We start from the raw sequence: 25,371 nt of genomic DNA, 5'->3' as shown, positions 1-25,371 counted from the left end.
GGGGGCTGTGCAGTATATGGGGGCTATCTGTGCAGTATATGGGGGGGGTGTCTGTGCAGTATATTAGGGGGGGGGGGTGTCTGTGCAGTATATGGGGGCTATCTGTGCAGTATATGGGGGGGGGGGGGGTGTCTGCGCAGTATATTGGAGCTGCAGGGGGCGGAAATACGCGATGCTGCTCCCACCCGGCATGAATGCGCTGTGCGGGTCCTCTAAGGGTTAAATAGTACCAACGTATTCCAAAGTGATTATGAGTGCTTTCATTTTTGACTGCCTGTATATATGTGGCGCTTGTATATTTTTATGTATTACACTAATGTCCGTGTAAATCTCTCTCGTCACCCTAAGCAGTCTGCTGCAAATTGCTGTTACAATGTAGGCTCCAGTTCGAGCCTCATGCGTTCGGCTATCCATTAGTCTTCTCTAGCTTTACCGTGGCCACAGGGAGCTCTCCTGATAGAAGATTGGCTGTAACGTGTAAGGGGCGGGGCCAAGATCAGAGGACCATCTTGTGCTCAACATGGACCGGCTAGCTCCTTTCAGAGGTTGGTAACGTTACGTACAGATCGGGCTGGCTATCGATCACCATGCCCCAGGTTCTGGGGCCCTCAGACCGGCGAGCGGTACTATACGTATATAGGGTTCCACTAGTGTCACGTCCTGGCATTAGTGTCAATATGCTTCAGATTAGGTAAATGGAATATGGTGGTGAGCGTCCATTGTGTGTGAAGAACGCAAGGCACATGGCGCCACCTGCAGGGGAAGCGCAGCATCGCCTTCCCTGTAATTTATGCTTAGTTTGAGAAACGTCAGACAGTAGCTGTTGCCTCTAGCAGCCAAGTAGAAGAGAGCTTTCTATTAGCACTATGAACGATGACTCATTTTCTTTGCCTGTGTTTTAGAGCAACACGTGTCTTCATCAGGGGACACTGGAGTATGTTTATATTTTCAGCAGATATCAAGATCTCTGCTTGCTGTGATTCAGTGGGAGGACTCTAAATTGTCTAAATCTGTATCTGTAATGTGAAGACCAATAAATGTACATGATGCTCAGGGCCAGGTTGGGACTGATATCCAGCCCAGGCATTTTAAAGCAGACAGGCCCGCTTACTGTGTGGTGAGTGTGGAATATGTTTGTGCAATCAACTCTACCCAAGTGCTAATGGCATATTTAGACGGACTTTTAAAACCAGACATACCCATTACATCCAGTAACATCTGCTCTAATGTACACTACAGTAGATGTTCTCTCTTTGGGGCAGACTGCCATGATTGCATCTTTCAGCCACATCTCTGCAGAGTTTGCCTCACAGACATTTTCATCATTCACACTGGCGTTTTGGCTTTCCGTTTGTGAGATCTGTTCAGGGATCGCAAGCGTCCAAAACGGATCAGTTTGTATTCTAATGCATTCTGAATGGAAAAGGATCCGCTCAGAATGCATCAGTTTGCCTCCGATCAGTCTCCATTCTGCTCTGGAGGCGGACATCAAAACGCTGCCTGCCTGACGAAGCGTAGGCAAACGGATCGGTCCTGGCACACAATGTAAGTCAATGGGGACGGATCCGTTTTCTCTGACACAATCTGGCAAATAGAAAACGGATCAGTCTCCCATTGACTTTGAATTCAATGACGGATCCGTCTTGGCTATGTTGCAGATAATACAAACGGATCCGTTCATGACGTATGCATGCGGTTGTATTAATGTAACAGATCGGTTTTTGCAGATCCATGACGGATCCGCCCAAAACGCGAGTGTGAAAGTAGCCTTAGGCTGGTTTCACATGGGCGTCATGGATTTGGGCCGGATAAAATGCGGGGTGCGTCGTGGGAAAATGAGCAATTTCTTCAGCGCGAGTGCAAAACATTTTAATGCGTTTTGCACACGCATGAGAAAAATTGGCATGTTTGGTACCCAAACACAAACTTCTTCACAGAAGTTTGGGTTAGGTATGGTTATAAGTGAAAATAATAGCATTCTTAATACAGAATGCTTAGTAAAATAGGGATGGACGGTGTTGTAGAAATATTAATAGTTGTAATCCACTCTCCAATGTCTTTGTGTAAGGAAAGGTAAAAATCTCAACCGCAGTCAGCCAAAGGTGTTTTCATGTTGAAATCTTGCTGAGCAACTGCCCCGCCCTGCTCAGTCTGCTCACTTTTATCTACTCTCAAAAGGTGTAAAAGGGGCTGGTCCATAACAAGGATGCAGGAAGTGATGACATACAGGAAGTGATGACATACAGGAAGTGATGACATACAGGAAGTGATGACATACAGGAAGTGATGACATACAGGAAGTGATGACATACAGGAAGTGATGACATACAGGAAGTGATGACACACAGGAAGACCAGACACCATTATTTAGAATACCCTAGCCAACAAACACATGTATGCAATAATCTACCATTATCACTGGAGGTAACTTTATCCAGCCTTGCTCAGTGATCAATGCCAGATAAAGTTACTATGATCCTCATGCATGTTTATTTACAGGACAACGTCATTATCTCCAGCGGCGGTTCCTTTCATATATTGTTCTCTTAACAAATGCATCCACACCAAGCCAATAAATCCGCCTCTTGCGCGGGGGCCCTAGCCGGCGTCCATACATCAGCCAACAAAACACTGCTCTGCTGAACACATCAGTCTCCCCCGGCCCACAGCCCAGTGCTTAGCACATGGACCATTCGCCGACGGAGACCTCTGCGCCCAGCAGCTGTGACAGGACATACACGGGAAGATATCCACTCTAATGGTTTACCCTGACACTGAGAGACATGATGACAATACACAATATATTAAATACACATCCTAATAAATTTCCACTACAAGGGGTTAACAAAAAAATAAATAATTTAACTCGCCTTAATCTACTTGTTCACGCAGCCGGCGTCTCTTCTTTCTTCTTCTTTGAGGAAAAGGACCTGTGGTGACTTCACTGCGCTCGTCACATGATCCATCACCATGGTGATGGATCATGTGAGGTACCATGTGAGGAGCACAATGACGTCACCACAGGTCCTTTTCCTCCTGCACAGCAAAGAAAAAGACGGAAGAGAAGCCGTGCTGGGCGAACAAGTGGATGAGGTGAGTAAAATTATTATTTTTTTAACCTCTACAGCCCTATTGTACTATGCATTCTGTATTAAGAATGCTATTATTTTCCCTTATAACCATGTTATAAGGGAAAATAATAATGATCGGGTCTCCATCCCGATCATCTCCTAGCAACCATGCGTGAAAATCGCACCGCATCCGCACTTGCTTGCGGATGCTTGCGATTTTCACGCAGCCCCAGTCACTTCTATGGGGCCTGCGTTGCGTGAAAAACGCATAAAATAGAGCATGCTGCGATTTTCATGCAACGCTCAAGTGATGCGTGAAAATCACCACTCATGTGCACAGCCCCATAGAAGTGAATGGGTCCGGATTCAGTGTGGGTGCAATGTGTTCACCTCATGCATTATACCCGCGTGGAAATCTCGCCCGTGTGAAGGGGGCCTTAGATTCCTCACTTTTTCCATCCTCCTCTTGTTGCACCCACTCCACATACTCTGCCTGCTGTGCTTCCTAATGTCCTCAAATACCACACTGAAGAAATAACAGTACCATAGAGATAGTCCCCATAGTAATATAAAAGCCCCACCAATTATAATTCTCTTTGAGTGCCCTCATTACGAATAGTGGACTCGTTCACACGACCGTATGGCTTTTTCAGCGTTTTGCGGGCCATTTTTAAAGGGTTTCTGTCATCATTAAAATTGTTGTGTATCTGGCTGACATTAGCGATGTGCTAATGTCAGCAGAACATAACTGTATGACTTATATCTCCCTGCCTGCCGCCGTTCGCACTAAATAATGACTTTTATAATATGCAAATTAGCCTCGGGGGGGGGGGGGGGGGGGGGGGTTGCTGCAGCACCTGCAGCACCTAGAGGCTCTGTCCTCTCACCATTTGGCACGCCCTTGTAAAGGTGATTGATGTCTTAGTTCTCCTCTGTGCCCGTAAAATCCCGCGCCTGCGCTGTCCCGTTTAGTATTCAGCACAGGCGCAATGAGTGAAGCTGGCAGCAGGAGAGCGTCCTTCACTCACTGCGCCGAATACTAAACGGGACAGCGCATGCACAGGATTTAGGGGGCACTTAGGAGAACTAGGACGTCAATCAACTGGACATGGGCGTGCCAAAGGGTGAGAAGACTGAGCCTCTAGGTGCTGCAGCAACGCCCCAGTAGCACCTAGAGGCTCATTAGCATATTATAAAAGTCTTTATTTTGAGGGAACGGCGGCAGGCAGGGAGATATAAAGCATACTGTTATGTTCTGCTGACATTAGCACATCGCTAATGTCAGTCAGATACATAACGATTTTTCTGATGACAGAAACCCTTTAACGCCTTAGGGCTCATTTTCACCTTTAAAGGGGTTCTACACTTTCATTTAACTGATGATCTATCCTCTGGATAGATCATCAGCTTCTGATCGGCGGGGGTCCGACACCCAGGACCCCCGCCGATAAGCTGTTTCAGAAGGCAGCGGCGCTCCAGCAGCGCCGCGGCCTTCTCACTGTTTACCGCCGGCCCACTGACTTCACGACTAGTATCAACTAGCGTGGGCGCGGCTAAGCTCCATTCAAGTGAACAGAGCTTAACCCCGCCCACGCTAGTTGATACTAGTCGTGACGTCAGTGGGCCGGCGGCCCGGCGGTAAACAGTGAGAAGGCCGCAGCGCCGCTAGAACGCCGCTGCCTTCTGAAACAGCTGATTGGCGGGGGTCCCGGGTGTTGGACCCCCACCGATCAGAAGCTGATAATCTATCCAGAGAGAAGCTGATAATCTATCCAGAGGATAGATCATCAGTTAAATGAAAGTGCAGAACCCCTTTAAGGACCAGGCCATTTTTTGCAAATCTGACCATTGTCACTTTATGTGGTGATCACTTTAAAACGCTTTGACTTATCCAGGCCATTCTGAGAGAGTTTTTTTTGTCACATATTGTACTTCATGACACTGGTAAAATGGAGTCAAAAAAAATTCATTTTTAGTTAGTCATGGCCAAAAGTTTTGAGAATTACATAAATATTGGAAATTGGAAAAGTTGCTGCTTAAGTTCTTATAATAGCAATTTGCATATACTCCAGAATGTTATGAAGAGTGATCAGATGAATTGCATAGTCCTTCTTTGCCATGAAAATTAACTTAATCCCCAAAAAACCTTTCCACTGCATTTCATTGCTGTCATTAAAGGACCTGCTGAGATCATTTCAGTAATCGTCTTGTTAACTCAGGTGAGAATGTTGACGAGCACAAGGCTGGAGATCATTATGTCAGGCTGATTGGGTTAAAATGGCAGACTTGACATGTTAAAAGGAGGGTGATGCTTGTAATCATTGTTCTTCCATTGTTAACCATGGTGACCTGCAAAGAAACGCGTGCAGCCATCATTGCGTTTAGGGATGTCCCGATACCATTTTTTTAAGACTGAGTACGAGTACCGATACTTTTATTTAAGTACTCACCGATACCAATTACCGATACTAATTTTAACAATAAAATACAACCACGTATTTTCTGACCACTGACCAACCAAAAGGCCCAAAAACAGAACTATAACATTCCAAAGAGACATTATACTGTATGGGGGCCACAAAGAGACATTATACTGTATGGGGGCCACAAAGAGACATTATACTGTATGGGGGCAGCCACAAGGAGACGTTATACTGTATGGGGGCAGCCACAAGGAGACGTTATACCAGGGCTCGACAAATCCCAGGCGCCAGGTCGCCATGGCGACCAGGAATTTAGTCCTGGCGCTTGGGTATTTGTCAGCCCGTTTTCAAAGGTGCCCGGGCGATGGGTGCGGAGCTGCCGTTCTGTCCGGAGGCAGCACCGTGTGAAACAGCTCCTCAGTCTGAGTCAGCTCCGTCACAGCACATACACAGAGTGAGACGCTGGCAGCAGGGAGGGGAGGGACTTGGGAGGGGTGTAATCTGATCCTAGAGTGGAAGCTGCTTCTGCCAGCCCCTCCCCTCCCCGCCCACCAACCAATCAGAGCTGAGGCAAGGCAAGCACTAGCAGCTCTGAGTCACTGACACAAGTACAGGGAATCGAATGAGTCACAGGTTAAGAATCTAAAGATCCTACAGTTAGTGACTCATTCGATTCTTTGAGTTAAAAGAACAGTTAGTCAGACTCTAGAACAGTTTACACTGAGGCTGTGGCTGATGCTTTCGCAGCAGTGATAAGATTAAGGGACAGGAGCAGAGATATGAGAGAAGTGACAGGACACAGTTTTTTTAGATTACAGTTTGAATTAACCCTTTAGGATCAAATTGGCTTCTCAAGGAGATCTATATGTTAAAGGCATCCCCCCTTCTGTCTCATTCAGTAGCTATAGAACTAAGGGTACTTTCACACTTGCGGCAGGATGGATCCGGCAGGCTGTTCACCCTGTCGGATCCGTCCTTCCGCTGTTTCGCCGGACCGCAGCTCTGTCCCCATTGACTATAATGGGGGCAGAGCTCCGGCGCAGCACGGCAGTGCATGGTGAAAGGCCGCCGGACTAAAAGTACTGCATGTCCAACTTTAGTCCGGCGGCCTCTCACCGCGAACTGCCGTGCTGCGCCGGAGCTCCGCCCCCGTCCCCATTATAGTCAATAGGGTCCGGGGACGGAGCGGCGGTATATGTAACATGGTATACAGCATTATTGGGGGGGGTCTATGGAGAAGTGGGGGGGAGCACTATGGGGGCACCTACTGGGGGCTTTATGATGCGGCTCCGCCTGGCTCCTAACTTTTTTAGCTGGCTCCTAGATTCCAAGGAAATTTGTCAAGCCCTGCGTTATACTGTATGGGGGCAGCCACAAGGAGACGTTATACTGTATGAGGGCAGCCACAAGGAGACGTTATACTGTATGGGGGCAGCCACAAGGAGACGTTATACTGTATGGGGGCAGCCACAAGGAGACGTTATACTGTATGAGGGCAGCCACAAGGAGACGTTATACTGTATGGGGGCAGCCACAAGGAGACGTTATACTGTATGGGGGCCACAAGGAGTTGGCTCTCAAGTGAACCGAAGGTCAGGAGGGACTCGCTCCTGGCGAACACAGCTCTGCTGCAGTGAATGCAGTGGAGCAGTCTGTGATGTAATTACAATGTGTAGTTATTGCAGGGACTCAGAGAATCGTCTGAGAGTTTATTAGTTAAAAGAATCGAATGAGTCAGAGACTGTGTCACCGAGTCCCTACCAGACTTCCTGCTCTGCTACATGCACCCTGTACACACACAGCTCCACTACATGCTATGCTAATAATGCCCCCCCTTCCCCACGGACGGACTTACAGGGAGCCGCAGAGCAGGAAGCCTGGCAGGGACTTGATGACACGGTCTGTGACTCATTGGATTCTTTTAACTAATAAACTCAGACGATTCTCTGAGTCCCTGCACGACTCCCCCTGTGCTGTGAATCAGTGCTGGTTGCCTCTGATTGGTTGGAGGGCGGGGAGGGGCAAGGCTAGCTTTCACTGTAGGCTCCTATTACACTGCCTGCTGCTGCCTCTGAAGCTGTTAGCTGTGCGAGATGCAGGGGCAGGCCGCGGACGGACACAGACACATTTAGAAGCGGCGCACAGGTATCGGCAGTGGTATCGGGGACATTTGCACGAGTACATGTACTCGTGCAAATTTCCGGTATCGGTCCCGATACTGGTATCGGGACATCCCTAATTGCGTTGCATAAAAATCGTTTCACAGGCAAGGATATTGTGGCTACTAAGATTGCACCTCAATCAACAATTTATAGGATCATCAAGAACTTCAAGGAAAGAGGTTCAATTCTTGTCAAGAAGGCTTCAGGGCGTCCAAGAAAGTCCAGCAAGCGCCAGGATCGTCTCCTAAAGAGAATTCAGCTGTGGGATCGGAATGCCACCAGTGCAGAGCTTGCTCAGGAATGGCAGCAAGCAGGTGTGAGCGCATCTGCACGCACAGTGAGGCGAAGACTTTTGGAAGATGGCCTGGTGTCAAGAAGGGCAGCAAAGAAGCCACTTCTCTCCAAAAAAAACATCAGGGACAGATTGATCTTCTGCAGAAAGTATGGTGAATGGACTGCTGAGGACTGGGGCAAAGTCATATTCTCCAATGAAGCCTCTTTCCGATTGTTTGGGGCATCTGGAAAAAGGCTTGTCCGGAGAAGAAAAGGTGAGCGCTACCATCAGTCCTGTGTCATGCCAACAGTAAAGCATCCTGAGACCATTCATGTATGCGGTTGCTTCTCATCCAAGGGAGTGGGCTCACTCACAATTTTGCCCAAAAACACAGCCATGAATAAAGAATTGTACCAAAACACCCTCCAACAGCAACTTCTTCCAACAATCCAACAACAGTTTGGTGAAGAACAATGCATTTTCCAGCACGATGGAGCACCGTGCCATAAGGCAAAAGTGATAACTTAGTGGCTCGGGGACCAAAACGTTGACATTTTGGGTCCATGGCCTGGAAACTCCCCAGATCTTAATCCCATTGAGAACTTGTGGTCAATCCTCAAGAGGCGGGTGGACAAACAAAAACCCACTAATTCTGACAAACTCCAAGAAGTGATTATGAAAGAATGGGTTGCTATCAGTCAGGAATTGGCCCAGAAGTTGATTGAGAGCATGCCCAGTCAAATTGCAGAGGTCCTGAAAAAGAAGGGCCAACACTGCAAATACTGACTCTTTGCATAAATGTCATGTAATTGTCGATAAAAGCCTTTGAAATGTATAAAGTGCGTGTAATTATATTTCACTACATCACGGAAACAACTGAAACAAAGATCTAAAAGCAGTTTAGCAGCAAACTTTGTGAAAACTAATATTTGTGTCATTCTCAAAAGTTTTGGCCATGACTGTACACCATGTCCCATTTGAAGCCTCCCTGATGCACCCCAGGAGTAGTAACTCCATAAAAGTGACCCCATTTTGGAAACTACGGGATAAGGTGGCAGTTTTGTTGGGACTATTTTTAGGGTGCATATGATTTTTGTTGCTCTATATTACATTTTTGTGAGGCAAGGTTACCAAAAATAGAAATTCTGAAATTCCATCTCCATTTGCCATAAACTGTTGAGGAACACTTAAAGGGTTAGTAAAGTTTGTAAAATCAGTTTTGACTACCTTGAGGGGTATAGTTTCTTAGATGGGGTCACTTTTATGGAGTTTCTACTATAGGGGTGCATCAGGGGTTCTTCAAATGGGACATGGTGCAAAAAAAAGGCCATCAAAATCTGCCTTCCAGAAACCATACGGCGTTCCTTTCCTTCTGCGCCCTGCCGTTTGGTCATACAGCAGTTTACAACCACATATGGGGTGTTTCTGTAAACTGCAGAATCAGGGTAATAAACATTAAGTTTCTTTTGGCTGTTAACCCTTGCATAATGCAGGCATTTCCGGATGGCCTCAAACCGGGAGCGTGTCATGGCCGTACTGTAAAGTGGGGTCTGGTAGAGAACGTCCCCACTCCAGTAATGCCTGACACTGGGTTTTTTGACTAGGCCCATGTGCAGCACGAGGCCCCAAACCTTCCTCATCTCGGCTGCAATGACCGGAGTCCAGCCACCGGCCCTAGCCTAAAAGGAGCCCGGGTGTTGAGCAATGAACTGTTGGGCGTACAGGTTTGTTTGCTCCACCATCAGGTTCACAAAGTAATCACTGAAAAAAAGACTAAAATAGTCATATTCAGTGAAGCCCACTGTTGGAATCTGGATTCCTGGTTGGCCAACAAAATCAGGAATTGCAGGCTCAAAATGCTCTGGGGTACACCATGCAAGTTCACCCGTAGGGGGCTCCGGTTAACGGATCAGTTTTTCCATTTTTTGTTTCAGTAGTGGTTCCGTTCCGTTTTCCGTATGGCATATACAGTAATTACATAGAAAAAATTGGGCTGGGAATAAAATTTTCAATAGATGGTTCCGCAAAAACTGAATGGATACGGACGACATACGGAGTACATTTTGTATGCGTTTTTCCTTTTTTTTTGTGGACCCATCGACTTGAATGGAGCCACGGAACGTGATTTGTGTGCAATAATAGGACATGTTCTATCTTTGAATGGAAAAACGGAAACTGAATGCATACGGAGTACATTCCATTTTTTTTGCGGAACTATTGAAGTGAATGGTTCCGTATACAGAAATAAAAAAAAACGGCCCGTATACGGAATGCAAAAAAAACGTTCGTGTCAAAGAGCCCTTTCAGTGATAATGATCCATGGGAGTGCCCTTGTTTAGTAGTAGTGCACTCCATACTGTGCCCAATAATAATAATGCCCCCACAGATCTCCCCAGTAATGATAAAGCTCCCCACAGTGTCCCCAGTAGTAATAAGGCCCCCTAAAGGGTCTCCTGTAGTAATAAGGCCCCCTAAAGTGTCCCCAACAGTAATAAGGCCCCATAGTGTCCTCATTAGTGATAAAGCTCCCCAAAATGACCCCGGCAGTAATGAGGCCCCTATGCTGTGTGAAACCTACAGCCCACGTTTATACTTGTGTAACAGTAGGGAAGTGGTTAACCCCTTCAAGACTGGGCGATTTTTTTAAATTTATTTTTTTGTTTGTTTTTTATTCCCAGCCTTCCCAAAGCCATAACTTTTGTTTCTCCGTTCACATAGCCTTATGAGGGCTTGTTTTTTGTCGGACAAGTTGTACTTTGTAATGGCACCATTTACAGTTGCATCCAATCTATTGGGAAGCAGGAAAAAAAATCCAAATAAGGTTGAATTATAAAAAAGACAAAAACACAATTCCGCCACAGTTGTATGTGATTTTACAGTGTTTCTTATGCGTTAAAACTGACCTGTTAAATTCATTCACGGGGTCAGTATGATTACAACAATACGACATATGTTTAGTTTTTCTTATGTTTTAATACTGACCTTTTTTTTTTTTTAAACTTTGGAAAACTTTTTTTCTTTGCATCTCCATAGTTTGACTCCAGTAACTTTTTTTATTTTTATGTGTACAGAGCGGTTTGAGAGAGAATTTTTTTTGCAGTCTGGTCTGTACTTTTCATTGATACCATATTATGTGTATGACTTATTGATCACTTTTTATTGAGCAACCAAACGAGTGCAGTCGGCGATTTTGCCATTTGCTGTATGGGATACGGTAAATAGTTTTAATAGTATGTGCATTCTTGCGCGTGACAATGCTCTTAATGTTTATTTTTTAAATTGTTTATGTATTTTTATTTTGGGAAAAGGGGTGATTTGAAATTATTTTTAAATATCTAATTTTTTAAAACTTTTTTTAATAGCTCGCGTAGTGAACTATAACAAGCAAGCTTTAGATTGCTTTTCTCCTAGACTCCAATGCATTTGTGTCTGAGAAATACACTATGTGGGTCATTTACTAATAGATATATGCCAATTTTTGAAGTATATTTGTTGAAATGGGGATTTGCGGCTGAATCTGCGACTTCTCCATGCTCACGTCAGGTCTAAAAAACATGGGTCATGATGTGGCTGGGAAAAATTTGCAGAAAACCGCTTTAATACTGTCACACATTTGAAGTCAATTTTCTATTTACAACAGTTAAAAGGGTGTATCTAAACTTTTCCCTCACCCTACAGCCGCTTTCACCCGAGCGAGTTGTACACTCCGGACATGCGTGAGTATAACACAGCTCCCGGCCTGAACTCCTAGCACTGCCGGGTCGCATAGCATTATATTGATTTAATGATGTTATGTAAACCTTACAGTTCTGGAATGTATTGGACAACAGTGACATAATGCAGTGAGTGTCACGCTCTGGACTTGCACAGCAGCACCCGTCCTGAACTTGCAGCACTGCCGGGGTCACATAGCATTATATTGATTTTATGATGCTGTGAAACCCTTTAACCTCCTTCACACGACCGTATGCCTTTTTTAGTATTTTGCGGTCCGCAAAAAACAGATCTGCAAAAAATACCAATGACATCCTTGTGCATTCTGTTTTTTGCAGAACGGAACATCTGGCCCCTAATAGAACAGTACTATCCTTGTCCGTTATGCGGACAATAATAGGACATGTCCTATCTTTGAATGGAAATACGGACACGAAAGGCATACCGAGTACCTTCCGTTCTTTTTGCGGATCCATTGAAATGAATGGTTCTGTATACGGAACGCAAAAAACGGAACGTGTGCTGGAGGCCTTAGAGGTCTGAAATGTATTGGATAACAGTGACATATTGCTGTCAGTGTTATTCAATACATTCCAGAACTGTAAGGGTTACATAGCATCATTAATCAATATAATGCCGTGTGACCCCGGCAGTAATGGGGGGGTCAGGCCGGGAGCTGTCTTATACTCACGCTCCGAGTCCGGAGTGTACCACTCGCTCGCGTGAAAGCGGCCTATATAAACTGGAGATCAAAATTAGAGCACAATTTCTGAACTCTTGCTTTTTCTTGAATAATGTTTTCTTCCTTGTCAACCGTTGAAGGAATTCTTCTTGTTGCTTTACCATAACAGTGTTTTACAAAATAACCAAGGCACTTCAACAAAAAACTTTTATTTTGCAGAACACACAATGATTCAAATTAGAGAACACCAATGTCTGTAACACAGAGAGATTCCAACCACATTTTCTGAAGGTTACAACAGTCGTAGTAGAAAGTGTCCAGGCCTTTGCTTTGAATGACTTCAGCACATGACATCATTAATCTCTCACGCTGCTCTTGGCATAACTTTGTCGCCAAGGATTTTCCACAGCTTTTCTATTGCGTTTAGATCACGGCTCTGGGCTTCTATTTAATTATTTCACTGATTTCAGTTTCAAGGAACTGCTTTACTCGTTTTGATGTGTGACAGGGGGCATTTTCCTGCATGAAAATTGCTGATTGATTGATGAATGCAGGTTAGGAACTACATGTTGTAGAAGAAGGTTCTGATAAACGTTTACATTCACTCTACCATTTAGATGTATAAGAGGCCTAACTACTGCCGCTGAAAACATTACTCAAACCATGACACTTCATCCTCTACCTTTCAATGACCTCTTTACACACTTTGGGTTCAGTCTTTGCCCAGTTTTACGCCGAACATAATCTTACCCAAATGAATTTAAACTTGCTTTCATCACTAAAGTGAACTTTGGAGCACTTCTTCTCTGTCCACACAATAGAAAAGCTTAGTCTAGCCTTGAGACATTGTATGTTGACGGATCCTTGCCCTGTTCACCACTGAACTGACAAACTATTCCAGCTGCCTTGAGATTCCCCGCATTATCCTGTCCTCTTGCATTTGTGTTTCATGGACAACCAGCATTCTTAGGAGGACTTGAATGACTTTGGGACTCTGTAAAGATGAAGTATTATAGAAATCACAGATTTGGAACGACCAACTTCTGTTGCTATGTCTGATAGGGTCATTTGTTCATCTGTACAACCTGCTGCCAGAGGGTTTCTGTCACTTTTGAACGGCTAACTACCGTATCTTGCAAAGTCAGTGAAAACTGGAAAGTCAGACTGCTAGTTGGGGCTTATGCTTACGGCCGTGGCCCTTTTTGCAGTCCGCAAATTGCGGATCTACAAAACACGGATAATGTCCTTGTTTGATAGGCATTTTGCGGAATGGAACGTCCTGTAGAACTGTCCTAACCTTGTCCGTTTTATGGACCAGAATAGGACATGTTCTATTTATTTGCAGAGCTGTGGAACAGGCATACTTAGGCGGACAGCACACTGGTGTACTTTCCACATCTTTTGAAATGAACGTGTCTACATCCGACCCGCAAAAAATGCTGATCTGATGCAGACCAAAAATAAGTTTGTGTGCATGAGCCCTTAAATAGAGTTTGTCAGATAATTAAAGGGGTTGTCTCAAGTCAGCAAATTGCATGTATTATGTAGACGAACTTAATACAAGTCACTTACTAATGTATTGTTATTATCCATATTGCCTTGTTTGCTGGCTTGATTCATTTTTTCCATCTCATTATACATTGCTTGTTTCCATGGTTACTATCACTCTGCAATCCATCAGTTGCTATTTTCAGTCTGTGTAGGTACACCCCCCCCATCCTTGTTTCCTCCCCTCTGTACCCGTACTGCAGACTGCTAGCAATTCATTCATCACTTCTAGTAGAAATAATAGAGCAATGGGACATCATACAGACATGAGAATACATGCTCCAGATTTGTTATTACATGGGAAATGCAAGAAGCTATTAAAATAGAGATGTCAGGAGCAGTGAAAGGTCCTCTTTAAGATGGTTGGGAGTGGAGTCATCCAAAAATATGTTAACCGTAGTTTTTAATGTAATGTTTCCTTTTGAATGATTCTTTAGGTGATGTGTTTGATAAACCACTGTGCCGTGGATGTTCTTCATATCTTATGGAGCCGTATATAAAGTGTGCAGAGTGTGGACCTCCTGAATTTCTTCTTTGTTTACAGGTAAGTAACCTCCAGCTATGTGGGATTCACATTTTGGGTCAGTAGTACTGGTTACCTCGCAAGCAATTCTTCCCTTCCTATATTATAACATATAGGGCTGAACTTTTAGCATTTGGACTGCATTATGTACAGGGGTCATGGAGTAGGACTGCATTATATACATGTGGCACAGGTTGGTGGGACTGCTCTGCACACTTGGGCCACACGTACTTGCCAGCTGTCCCGAATTTGCTGGGATTGTCCCTGATTTTCTGTCCAGGGCTGAAAATGGGCAGGAAAAACATGATCCGGGCCATCGGGGGTGCCGGGTGTCGTACCTTCCACTGATCAGATATTAATGACCTATCCTGAGGATAGGTCATCAAAATAAATCGCTGTACAACCCCTTTTAAATTCACCATATGTGTACTTGATGTTGACGTAATTTTGCAGATGTAATTTTTTTTTTAGGACATTAGAAGGCTTAGCATTTTGGAAGCAATTTTTAAAATTTTCATGAAAATTTCCAAAACCAACTTTAAGGACCAATTCAGTTATAAAATCACTTTGTGTCTTAATAGAAACCACCCATAAATGACATTTTAGAAACTACACACCTCAAATTATTAAAAACTGATTGGTCAGCCAATAGCAGGTGGTGACTGGGACGAGCCTCCCTAGCGTCGCCTGCGATGTTAGGAAAGCTCGTCCCTGTCAACACCTGCTATTAGCTGACAGCCCCCTCAGAACTGAAGCAGAGTTCGGTTTCAAGTTCTTAAAGTGGTTTTCCACTTTAAAAATCAATTACCGAAGTTATTGGAGAAATGGGCGGAGAAATCAGGAAGTGGAGTTCTCTATTGATTGTGGTTCCTTCCATGCATATCATAATTCACGCACGTTTAACCACATATTGGGTTCAGTTGAGCGTGATACAGAGTGAACCGGTATCTGAGGGTTCACACTTGAGCCCTTTATTCTGACAGTGTATGGAGGGCTGTACATTGCGAGCAACTTGTGGAAGACGTCGACATATTGCTATTGCTGCGCAGTTGTGGAATTTATGATTTGTTAGTGCCACAACTATTGTGATATCAGTTCATTGATTTACTATTATGTATAATTTTGGTTGCCTATCAGAGTGACTTATTATTATGACCTCCTGAGGAGCCCTCCTGAGGTAAAGGTACTATCCATCGGTGCTGGTTGGTCTAACGTGAGTTCATTCTTGCGGGGACCTATCCAACACGGTTAGGATATCATTGAGCTATATCTTGTGTAGGGACAACCAGGGCATATATAGCTTTAGGTACGAGGACAGGGGGGCCCAACCCCGTTGCCATTATCATTGGTACTACGGGGTTGCCAACGAAAAAGTAGCCCTCCTCCAGCGATAGTATGACAGGATGAACGAGCATTGTTATTTTTTTAATCACCCACAAGTTACAAATGATGCTGAAAGTGTTCCCCGTTAACATCTATGCAGAAGATAAAATATCCTTCTTTTTCCAACGAGATGGGGCAACATGCCACACCTCACGGAACTCACTGGCACTGGTTCATAAACTGTTTACGGAGGAGCGAACTGTGAGTAAGGGGTTATGGCCACCACGTTCCCCAGAGTTGTCCACATGCAATTTTTCATCTGTGGGGAAATGTAAAACAGAAAGTGTATGCTAACAATACACATCTCCTGGATGAACGCAAGGAAAACATCACAAACACTATCTGCAGCATCACTGCTGAAGAGCTGCACGCCATACCCTCCTGCATAATCCGACGTGCCCAAAGATGCATAGACGTGAACAGGAACCACTTTCAGCATCTTTTGTGACTTGTGGGTAATTAAAAACCAATCCACTTGCTTGTTCATCTTGTCATACTGTTGCTGGAGGCAGGCTACTTTTTTGTGGGCCACCCTGTATTTTGGACAGTAGGAGCCCTCTGCAAACCCCATAGATGCAGAGGTCAGAATTGACTGCAGCGTCTAAAGAGTTACCCTCTACATTACTCTACAATAGATGGTAATGTGTCATCATGGCTGAGCAGCCTGACAGGAAAACCTCACTAATACGTAGTATATGTAAGTGCAAGAGTGTAGTGTGTAAGCCCTGTCCCCTCCATCCCCCTAGGCAGTTCTGCAAGTGGTGGCAACCAGTCCTGCTCACATTCTAGGACAAGTTGCTGGCGGCCATTTTAAATCATTCCCGGAAAACCCCTCTTAGGGTACTTTCACACTTGAGTTTTTGTTTTCCGGTATTGAGTTCCGTCACAGGGCTCAATACCAGAAAAAAACTGATCAGTTTTATCCTAATAGTGCATTCTGAATGGAGAGCATCAGTTCAGTTTTTAGTTTTTTTTGGCCGGAGAAAATACTGCAGCATGCTGCAGTTTTCTCTCCGGCCAAAAATCCTGAACACTTGCTGGAATGCCGGATCCAGCATTATTTTCCATTGAAATGCATTAATGCCAGATCCAGCCCTAAGTGTTCAGGAAAAACTGATCCGGTTTTGTGGTCACCGAAAACACAATTTCACACCATTTTTTTAATTTTTTTTCCTTAAAGGGGTTATCCAGGAAAAGTTATTTATGATTTATCCTCAGGATGGGTCATTAGTATCAGATTTGCAGGGTGCAACACCCGGGACCCCCATCAAGCAGCTATTAGAAGAGGCCTTGAGCACCGCAGTCTCTTTTTTAGGCTAGTGACATCCTGTACATCGGTCACATGGCCTAGTTGCTGCTAAGGCCCATTCAAGTCAATGGATCTGAACTGCAATACCAAACACTGCCACTATATAATTGACGCGCAGTCCTTGGAAAGCTGCTGGGATACTGCACCGCCCACCAGAGCTCCGGTGAGCGCAGCGGCTCCCTGAAACAGCTGATCACTGTGAATGCAGGGATTTGGACCCCCACTGATGTGATAATGATGACCTATCCTGAGGATAAGTCATCATTATCTTTTTCAGAATAGCCCCTTTAACTCTTTGTTTTCTTGTTTTATTTTGTTATCCTCTCATATCTTCATACTCTTCTTCAGTCAGCAATGCAAGTAGCAGCTTCTTAAAGGGGTTAACAGACCCCTGAAATGGGCCCCTCACCCCCCCCCCATATGCCCGGGCCCCTCACCCCCCCATATGCCCGGGCCCCTCACACACAATGCACTTAACTTGCTCCAGAATTTTGTCTTGAACATCTCCAGTGCATAATGATGAGTCCTGAATATTCATGAGCTCATGTCTTTCCCCGCCCACCTGCTGCTGATTCATATGGAAAAAACTCAGTCAGAGGCAGGTAGGTCAATATGGGGGCTCGTTTGGCATGTGCCAGTAAACTGGCAGATACCTGGTTGAAATGGAAATTCTAAGTAAATATTGACTTAAAGTAGTTTTTTTTGAGACCTGAAACCCTTTTCATATGGCCAGGCAGGGTGAAGAGGTTAAAAATGAATAAACTCACGTCACTCCATGTATTCTACTTACTGTCATGACTGTTTAACTTCCTCCTTTAGGGTCCATTCACACGTCCGCAAAATGGGTCTGCATCTGTTCTGAAATTTTGTGGAACTGGTGCGGATCCATTCATTTTCAATAGGGCCGGAATGTGCTGTCCGCATTTGCGGATCCGCACTTCCGTTCCGCAAAAAAAATAGAACATGTCCTGTTGTCCGCGGACAAGAAAAGGCATTTTCTATAAGAGTGCCGGCGATGTGCGGTCCGCAAAATACAGAACACACATTTCCGGTGTCCGTGTTTTGCGGATCCACAAAACACATACAGACGTGTGAATGGACCCTTTTCGGACTTTCAGCACACCAGACAGCCTTGCTTGACTTTCTCAGTTTGACTATTGACCTCGAACAGAGAGGGACTGGGGTGGGTGACTCCATTAGAGCATCACACATTACACTAATCAATGCAGTGCTCTTTTGTGGGCATCTTTATGTAGTCTTACCAAGAGAACAGTAATGCTGTCATCAGAGATCGCAATAGCGCCTGTACAAGCAACATGGACGCCTGTACCAGTTCGCCATTAGATTTTTCCCTGTCATTCATCAGCTGAGGGCGCACTGTGAATGGCACAGGTAGGGCAGCAATGCTGCTGGACTGATATTGTGCCCTGCAGCAGGGGGCAGCTGGCAGGAGTAATAGGTGTAAGGAGGAGGGGTGAGTTCCCGTGCGATTGTTGTATAAAGAGAGTAGGGGGGAGCGGTGAGCTCTGGCTGAGGACACAGGAGAACATGGCTGCAGTCGAGCTGAAGAGAATTCCGGAATGGTGGATAACTACTGCGGAGCCTGGACATCCAGTTTGACGTGCAGTACAATGTGAGCAGTGTGCGATGTCTCTAGTCAAGTGTACAGGGAAGATACTGTACTATCGCTTGGCTATAATAGCCTGCTGTGTATTCACTCCATCCCCCTTCCCGTGGCTTATTAACCCTATGCTGGTGGGCGGGGAACAATGGTTTTTACATGGGACTGTATGTTGCAGAAGCTGATAAGATAAATTTTATTTACATGAGACTGTATGTTGGAGGAAGGGCTTTGATGTTATTTACATAGGACTGCATGTTGGAGAAGCTGACAGAAAGGGAGAGGTTAGGTACACGAGACTGTATGTTGTAGTAGGGCGTACGCAGGAAAGAGTTGTTATTTAGACTAGTAATGGTCACCCTGCTTAAATACCCACCTCTTAGGCCACGTTCACACCACGGCTATTTACTTCTGCTGTTCTGCTCCGTTAGATGAGCAGAACAATGAAAATAACGTAAGAGTAAGCAGCGGTAAGTGTTGGATCGGTTACATAACTGATAGGAACGGAGCTGAACAGACTCCATTGACTATAATGGGATCCGTTCAGTTTCTGTTTCGGATCCTGTCTTTTTGCATGGTCCGCTGGTCCGAGTTACACTGGGTCCCCGTTGTCATGTTTGGTGGGTGCCCCAATGGTTGGACCCTCTCCGATCAGACACTTATTTCCTTTCTTGTGGATAGAGGATGTGTTTGTCATGGGACAACCCCTTTAATCACTTACCTGGATTTCAGACAATTTTAACTGAAAATACAGTAATGTTTATAATTAGAGATGAGCGAATTTCATGTTATGAAATTTGTTTGCGCTTCGTTTGGTGGTAAAAGCAGAATTGTGTTATATATTCCGTTAGCACGGACCATAACGCAAAATCTATGATGAAATGCATAACAGAATGCCTTTAGAGGCATTCCGTTATAATAGAAGTCTATAGCCTGCATAACGGATCCGTCCTGTTTCCGTTATGCAGGAGAGAACTCCAGCATAACGAAAACCGGACGGATCCGTTATGCAGGCCATAGGCTTCTATTATGACGGAATGAATAACTGAATGCCTCTAAAGGCATTCCATCATAGAATTACGTTATGGTCCGTGGTAATGGAATCCATAACGCAATTCTACTTTTACCACCAAACGAAGCGTGAACGAATTTCAAAATATAAAATTCACTCATCTCTATAATGATTTGGTAGTGTAAATCTCTGTTACCACCCCTCTACTGTCTCCAGCAGTCCCATAGGGTAGCATAAAGCGAAAACTTACAGATGGTTTTTAGATTTTGAGTTTATATTCTAATTTATTTGTCCTATTTTTATCCTAGTTTTCATTTTTACAAGCATTCTAATACTTTTTTTCCCCCTTTAGTGCTTTTCAAGAGGATTTGAATATAAAAAACACCAGAGTGATCACAATTATGAGATAATGGTAATTATTTAATAATTTTGCGAAAGACAGTCATAAGAAATGCTGTTTCACACAAAACCGTCTTAGAAAGGAATAGATTATGAGAACCATATTGATGAAAGCTCCTATGAATGAATTGCCGTTAGTGAGCTCTGATAGACATAGAAAGTCAGTTGTTGCTCATTTCCCTTTCATTTTCAAGTTGCATCTGTCATGAGGGTTTTTTGTGATCATTCGTTTCTCTCCACCTCTCATGCAGTTACCAATCTTTTCAGCAGCACCTCCTGTTTACAGAACTGGATGTGCTGCAGACAAAAGACAATTTTTATGTGTTCAACGATAAATGATCAGTTATCAATTCAGTCATCACCCAATGTAAACTGCCTAATGTAAAAGAACTTGTGTGACGCCATAAGTGAGCTGTCTGGATTTTTTTATTTTATGGTCATAACAAGTGCCCAATTTACATGAAAGAAGATAATTTGGGCTTTGTTCACATTTCTGTTGGGCATTAATTTCTTCTGTTCTGTCATAGGAACAGAACAATGGAGTGCAAGTAAATATGGATGTGTTCTTCATACTCCAGTGATGCCCAAAGAGCCCCATTGACTATAATAGGGTCCTTCATGGTGTCCATTATTTTACGGAACCTGTGAAGTTGGCACCCAATGGAGCCTCCAGCACAGAGGGGACCACAGCCTAAATTGTTTTCTATTAAAAAAAGGTCAGGTTTGCCACAACCAGCAGCTACACATTTTATAGAAGATAGCACTGCAATAAAGAGGGAATAAAGCCCATGCTGCAGTGATCCCTAGATAAGAAATGGGAATGACATTTGTATTCACATTCGTTTACTTATTTATTGAGGTCACAGAAGAATAATGAACTTTGTTCTCAGCATTGTAGCAACATAGAGGGAAAACGCCCGTTAAAATGGTATTCCAATGAGAGACATCTTATCGATCTGTAATGTGGGCATACGAGTTTGTGGACCCCTGTTGTGCATTGGTAAGAGGAGGAGCAACAATGGAGAGGTGTCTCTAAGGGCTTATTCAGACGGCTGTATGCTGTCCGGAAAAATGCAGATCCGTTTTTTTGCCGCCAGTTCAGCATGTCCGCAAAAAAACGGACAGCATTTGTTTTTTTTGCTGACCCATAGACTTCATTTGGGCCAAGTCCCATTTTTCACTAGCAAGTACAGGACACGTTTCATTTGTTTTGCTGAGCCATGCAATGGAAGAAAAGGGCCCCATAGAAGTGAATGGGACAACATCTAATCCGCCAAAAAACGGGTCTGCATTTTTGCAGACAGCATACAGCCGCCTGAATGAGCCCTAATGCTGAGATCTTGGGATATGCAACTGTGGATTTCCTCTGCTAAATTATACCTACTTCCTTATGAATTCAGGAAAAAAAACAAGTTTCCTATAGCACATAGAGACAGTGAGGCAGATTTATGAAAGTGTCCAAACGAGAAACTGTCTTCAATCACAGCGCAGCGTTAAATTTTTTAAGAGATGTATACAAAGTGAAGGCTGCTCTGTGATTGGTTTCTATGGCAACAAAGACAGGTTTTTGTTTTTTTTTGTTTTGTTTTTTAAATCTCCCCCATTATGTCTTCACATACATTGTAAACCTAATAAGTTATATCTAGTAGGGGACATTTTTCATCTACTGGTAAAAATTCTTCTTGTCTTATAGACTTCAGATTTTCCTGTTCTGGATCCAAGCTGGACAGCCCAGGAGGAAATGGCTCTTCTAGAAGCTGTGATGGATTGTGGATTTGGAAACTGGTAGGTTTTGTAAATGAACCAAAGGGCTGTTCACATCACATTTTGTCCCAAGTTTAAAGGGGCTATCCGAGAATAAAAAATGTACCACATATGCCCGGGGACCTCACACTGAATATACTTATCTGGTCCCCGCGCCGCCTCAGCTACTTCCACCCATGCGCGGATGAAAACATCCGTTGTCGGGATGCAGCAGCCAATGGTAGACGGAGACGAGCCTCCCTAGCATCGCGGGTGACACTAGGGAGTCTCGTCCCTGTCCCCGCCTGCCATTGGCTGCTCCCCTGCCCGCCCCCGACATCGGGAGAAGTGCCGTTGCGGGGACCAGGAGCAGCGCAGGGAGCCAGGTAAGTAGATATTGTGAGGGGCCCGGGCATATGCAGTACATTTTTTAGTCTGGAACCTATGGAGATAGATGACAGTGTATGTCATCTTTTTGAGGCAACGTAGATTGTATACATTTTTGTCCTCCGAGTAGGTCATCAATATCAGATCGTGGGGGGCTGGCGCCAAAGGATCCTCTTTGATCTGATATTGAAGACCTGTCCTCCAGATAAGTCAGCAGCGTTATATAAAAGCTGGAATACCCCTATAAACTATCAGCATAATCTCACCACTGTTATAGTATGTTTTAAAGGGGTTCTACACTTTTTTCTTACTGATCTTTGGATAGATCATCAGTATCTGATCAGTGGGGGTCCGACACCCGGGACCCCCGGTGCTCAGCTGTTTGAGAAGGAATCTGCACTCGCAGTAGCGCCATTGCTTTTTCTAGGCTTTCCTTAGGCCAGTAACGGCACGATCATCGGTCACGTGGCCTAGGATCATCTCCGCCCCATAGAAATAAATACGATACCAAGCACAGCTGTTATACAATGTACAGTGCTGTGCTTGGTAAGATGCAAGAAGGTCGCGGAGCTCACAGGAGCGCCAGTGCCCTCTCAAGTAGCTGATCAGCAGGGGTCAAAATTGTTGGACAACTATTTACATAGCACAAAAATAACTATTTAGCACCAGCATCACCTATTCACACAGGAAGATTGTTAACATCATATCTAATACACCTCTGCTGTCTGCACGTTATAGGACTTGTTCACAAGCAGTGTGCATACAGTGTGATTACAGCATTCGTATATATTTTTAGGCAAGAAGTTGCTAATCAAATGCGCACAAAGACAAAGGATGACTGTGAAAACCACTACATGAAACATTTCATTAATAATCCACTCTTCGAAAGTACATTACTCAGTTTGAAACAGGCAGAAGAGGACAAGAATGTGGACACAGCAGTTCCGTTTCAAGGTAAGCTATTACATCAAATGTATCTCCTGCACTTTTTTCATGACAGGAACGCCGTTCCCTTTCAGCCTCAAGCCAAGAGAACACGGCTGAAATCAGATTCACAGGGCACAGGGGGCGGAGGCGAGGCCCTGCGTGAAGTGCACTGTGCAGGGCAGGCTAAGGGAGGAGGAGCGGTGCTGCTGCCTGCGACTGCCTCACTGTGACTCCTCTCATGACACCTGAGAGCTCCCCTCCTCCTATCCTGAGCCAGCCTGCGACGAGTGCGAATGTCTGCTGACTGAGGTGAGCGTCCGTCACGTGGCTGGACCATCCGACTGTGACTCCCTTAGTGAGTGTCTGTCAAGTGATCGATCAGCCAGGGCAGGATTAATGTGCACAGCCTGGTTGGGAGGCCCCCCTTACCCTGACCTTAGGCAAGTGACAAACTGCCCCCCCCCCCTCCTCAATCTTAGGCAAGTGACAAACCCAGCTCTGCTACAAACCCAGCTCTCTGATTGTGATGCCTTGGATAGCTTCCACTGGACCCACAGCCAGGGTCCAGTTGAAGCTATCCAAGGCATCACATAGAGGAACTGCAGTTTGGCATTACAGATTTGTTGTAGTTGCTCATTGTAGATGTAGCAGAGCTGAGTTTGTCACTTGCCTAAGGGAGGCAATAGCTACGCCCCTGCTCACCGCCACCTTCCTGGTCCTCGGCTATCGGCTGTGAGGGCTGCGCACAGGAGCCGAGTGAGTCGCTCTGTGACGTCACTCCGTGCGCAGTCTACAGCAGTAGAAGAGGAGCGTCTGCGTCCAGGAGCAGGAGAGGTAAGTTTATTTTTTTTATACTAAAGGCGTATAGGCTGAATGGAGAGGCACTGACTGGAGGCTGGTGGAGGGGGCACTCGGGGCTGGTGGATGGGGCTGCACTGGGCGCTAGTGAATGGGGCCCTGGGGGCTGGTAAGAGGCACTGGGCGGCTAATTGAGAGGCACTGGGGGGCTGATGAGAGGCACTGGGGGGCTGATGAGAGGCACTGGGGGGCTGATGAGAGGCACTGGGGGCTGATGAGAGGCACTGGGGGGCCAATAAATGTTGCACTTAATTTTCAGCGAAATATATATTTTTTTTGGGGGGGGGGGGGGGGGGGTTGCAGTGGATCTTGGGTGAGTTCCCACACTTTTTTCCCCAGGACTTGACCCCTGTCTAAATTCTTGTATAGACTCTGACAAAATAATAATGTACCAAGAAGGAGTTGTTGGAATGGAATTAAACTTTCTATGTGTGAATGTAATGATGATATATGCAAGTGATTACAGCCAAAGGATAACTTTATTGGGTAAAACTGTACAATTCAAAGGAGGCTCCTGCTGGGCTGCCTCTACTCGTGATACCAGATGAGAGAAGGTTGGGCATGGAAGCACACAGGTTCTGTATGTTATAATCCTACAGGTGTTGCAGCTGGGAAAATAGATCCTGCACACTTATAGGTTGCCGAGGCTGGTCCCATAAATGCTCTATTAGCGATAAATCTGGTGTCTGGACAGGCCATGGTAGTGGCAGAGACATTCCTGTCAAACCCTTGCTGTGTGTGGGCGACCATTATCCTGCTGAAAAGTTGGAAGCCCTGCTATGAACAAGAACATGCTTGCCTACCGGATGTCCTGAACATAGTGCTGAGTTGTTATTGTCCCTCTTATCACTACCAGCGGTGACAGAGGGCTTCCCAGATCATTAGATCAGTGATTGGGCCACAACAAAGGCAGGATCGAAGCTCTCACCACAAGGCCTCCATATTTGAACCTGGCAGTTGTGGGATCCCCAACAGAATCTGGATTAATCACTAAAGACGATACAGTTCCAGTCAGTAGCAATCCAGGTTTCTTGTTATCAGCACCACTGCAAACTAATATGACGGATGTCTGTCAGTGGTAGGGCACATGATGAGCGTTGTGACACCAACTTTCCTTCTGCTAAGCACCTGGAAATCAGGTAAAGACAGTGATGTGTATTGAAGGTGCCACCTGTGTCTGGATGGTGGACAATTAAACTCAGGGAGCTGCTTAAGCTTGTCAATGGATCAAAGGATCCTCTCTGCGTGCCCTCACATAACCAATGTTCCCAACACCACCTAACAGCTAGGTCAGAATGGCCTGGATGGTAGGCCGTTTGTTCAAATGACTAACCT

General features: G+C 45.0%; 1 protein-coding gene across 1 annotated transcript in view; it reads left to right on the top strand.

Annotated features, from left to right (window-relative positions):
• Positions 1-269: 269 nt before the first annotated feature.
• TADA2A (transcriptional adaptor 2A) overlaps positions 270-25,371 on the top strand; it is a 103,728-nt gene continuing 78,626 nt past the window's right edge. The window contains exons 1-5 of the mRNA XM_040424189.1: positions 270-545; positions 14,312-14,418; positions 20,075-20,134; positions 21,815-21,906; positions 23,048-23,205. Of these exons, the coding sequence (XP_040280123.1) occupies positions 521-545; positions 14,312-14,418; positions 20,075-20,134; positions 21,815-21,906; positions 23,048-23,205 (442 nt within the window). The 5' untranslated portion in view covers positions 270-520. The remainder of the gene's footprint in view (positions 546-14,311; positions 14,419-20,074; positions 20,135-21,814; positions 21,907-23,047; positions 23,206-25,371) is intronic.

This window comes from Bufo bufo, chromosome 3 (assembly GCF_905171765.1).
Source record: "Bufo bufo chromosome 3, aBufBuf1.1, whole genome shotgun sequence".
Lineage (NCBI taxonomy): Eukaryota > Metazoa > Chordata > Amphibia > Anura > Bufonidae > Bufo > Bufo bufo.
The sequence above is the reverse complement of the archived record's forward strand: the minus strand, read 5'-3'. Positions and strand labels throughout refer to the sequence as shown.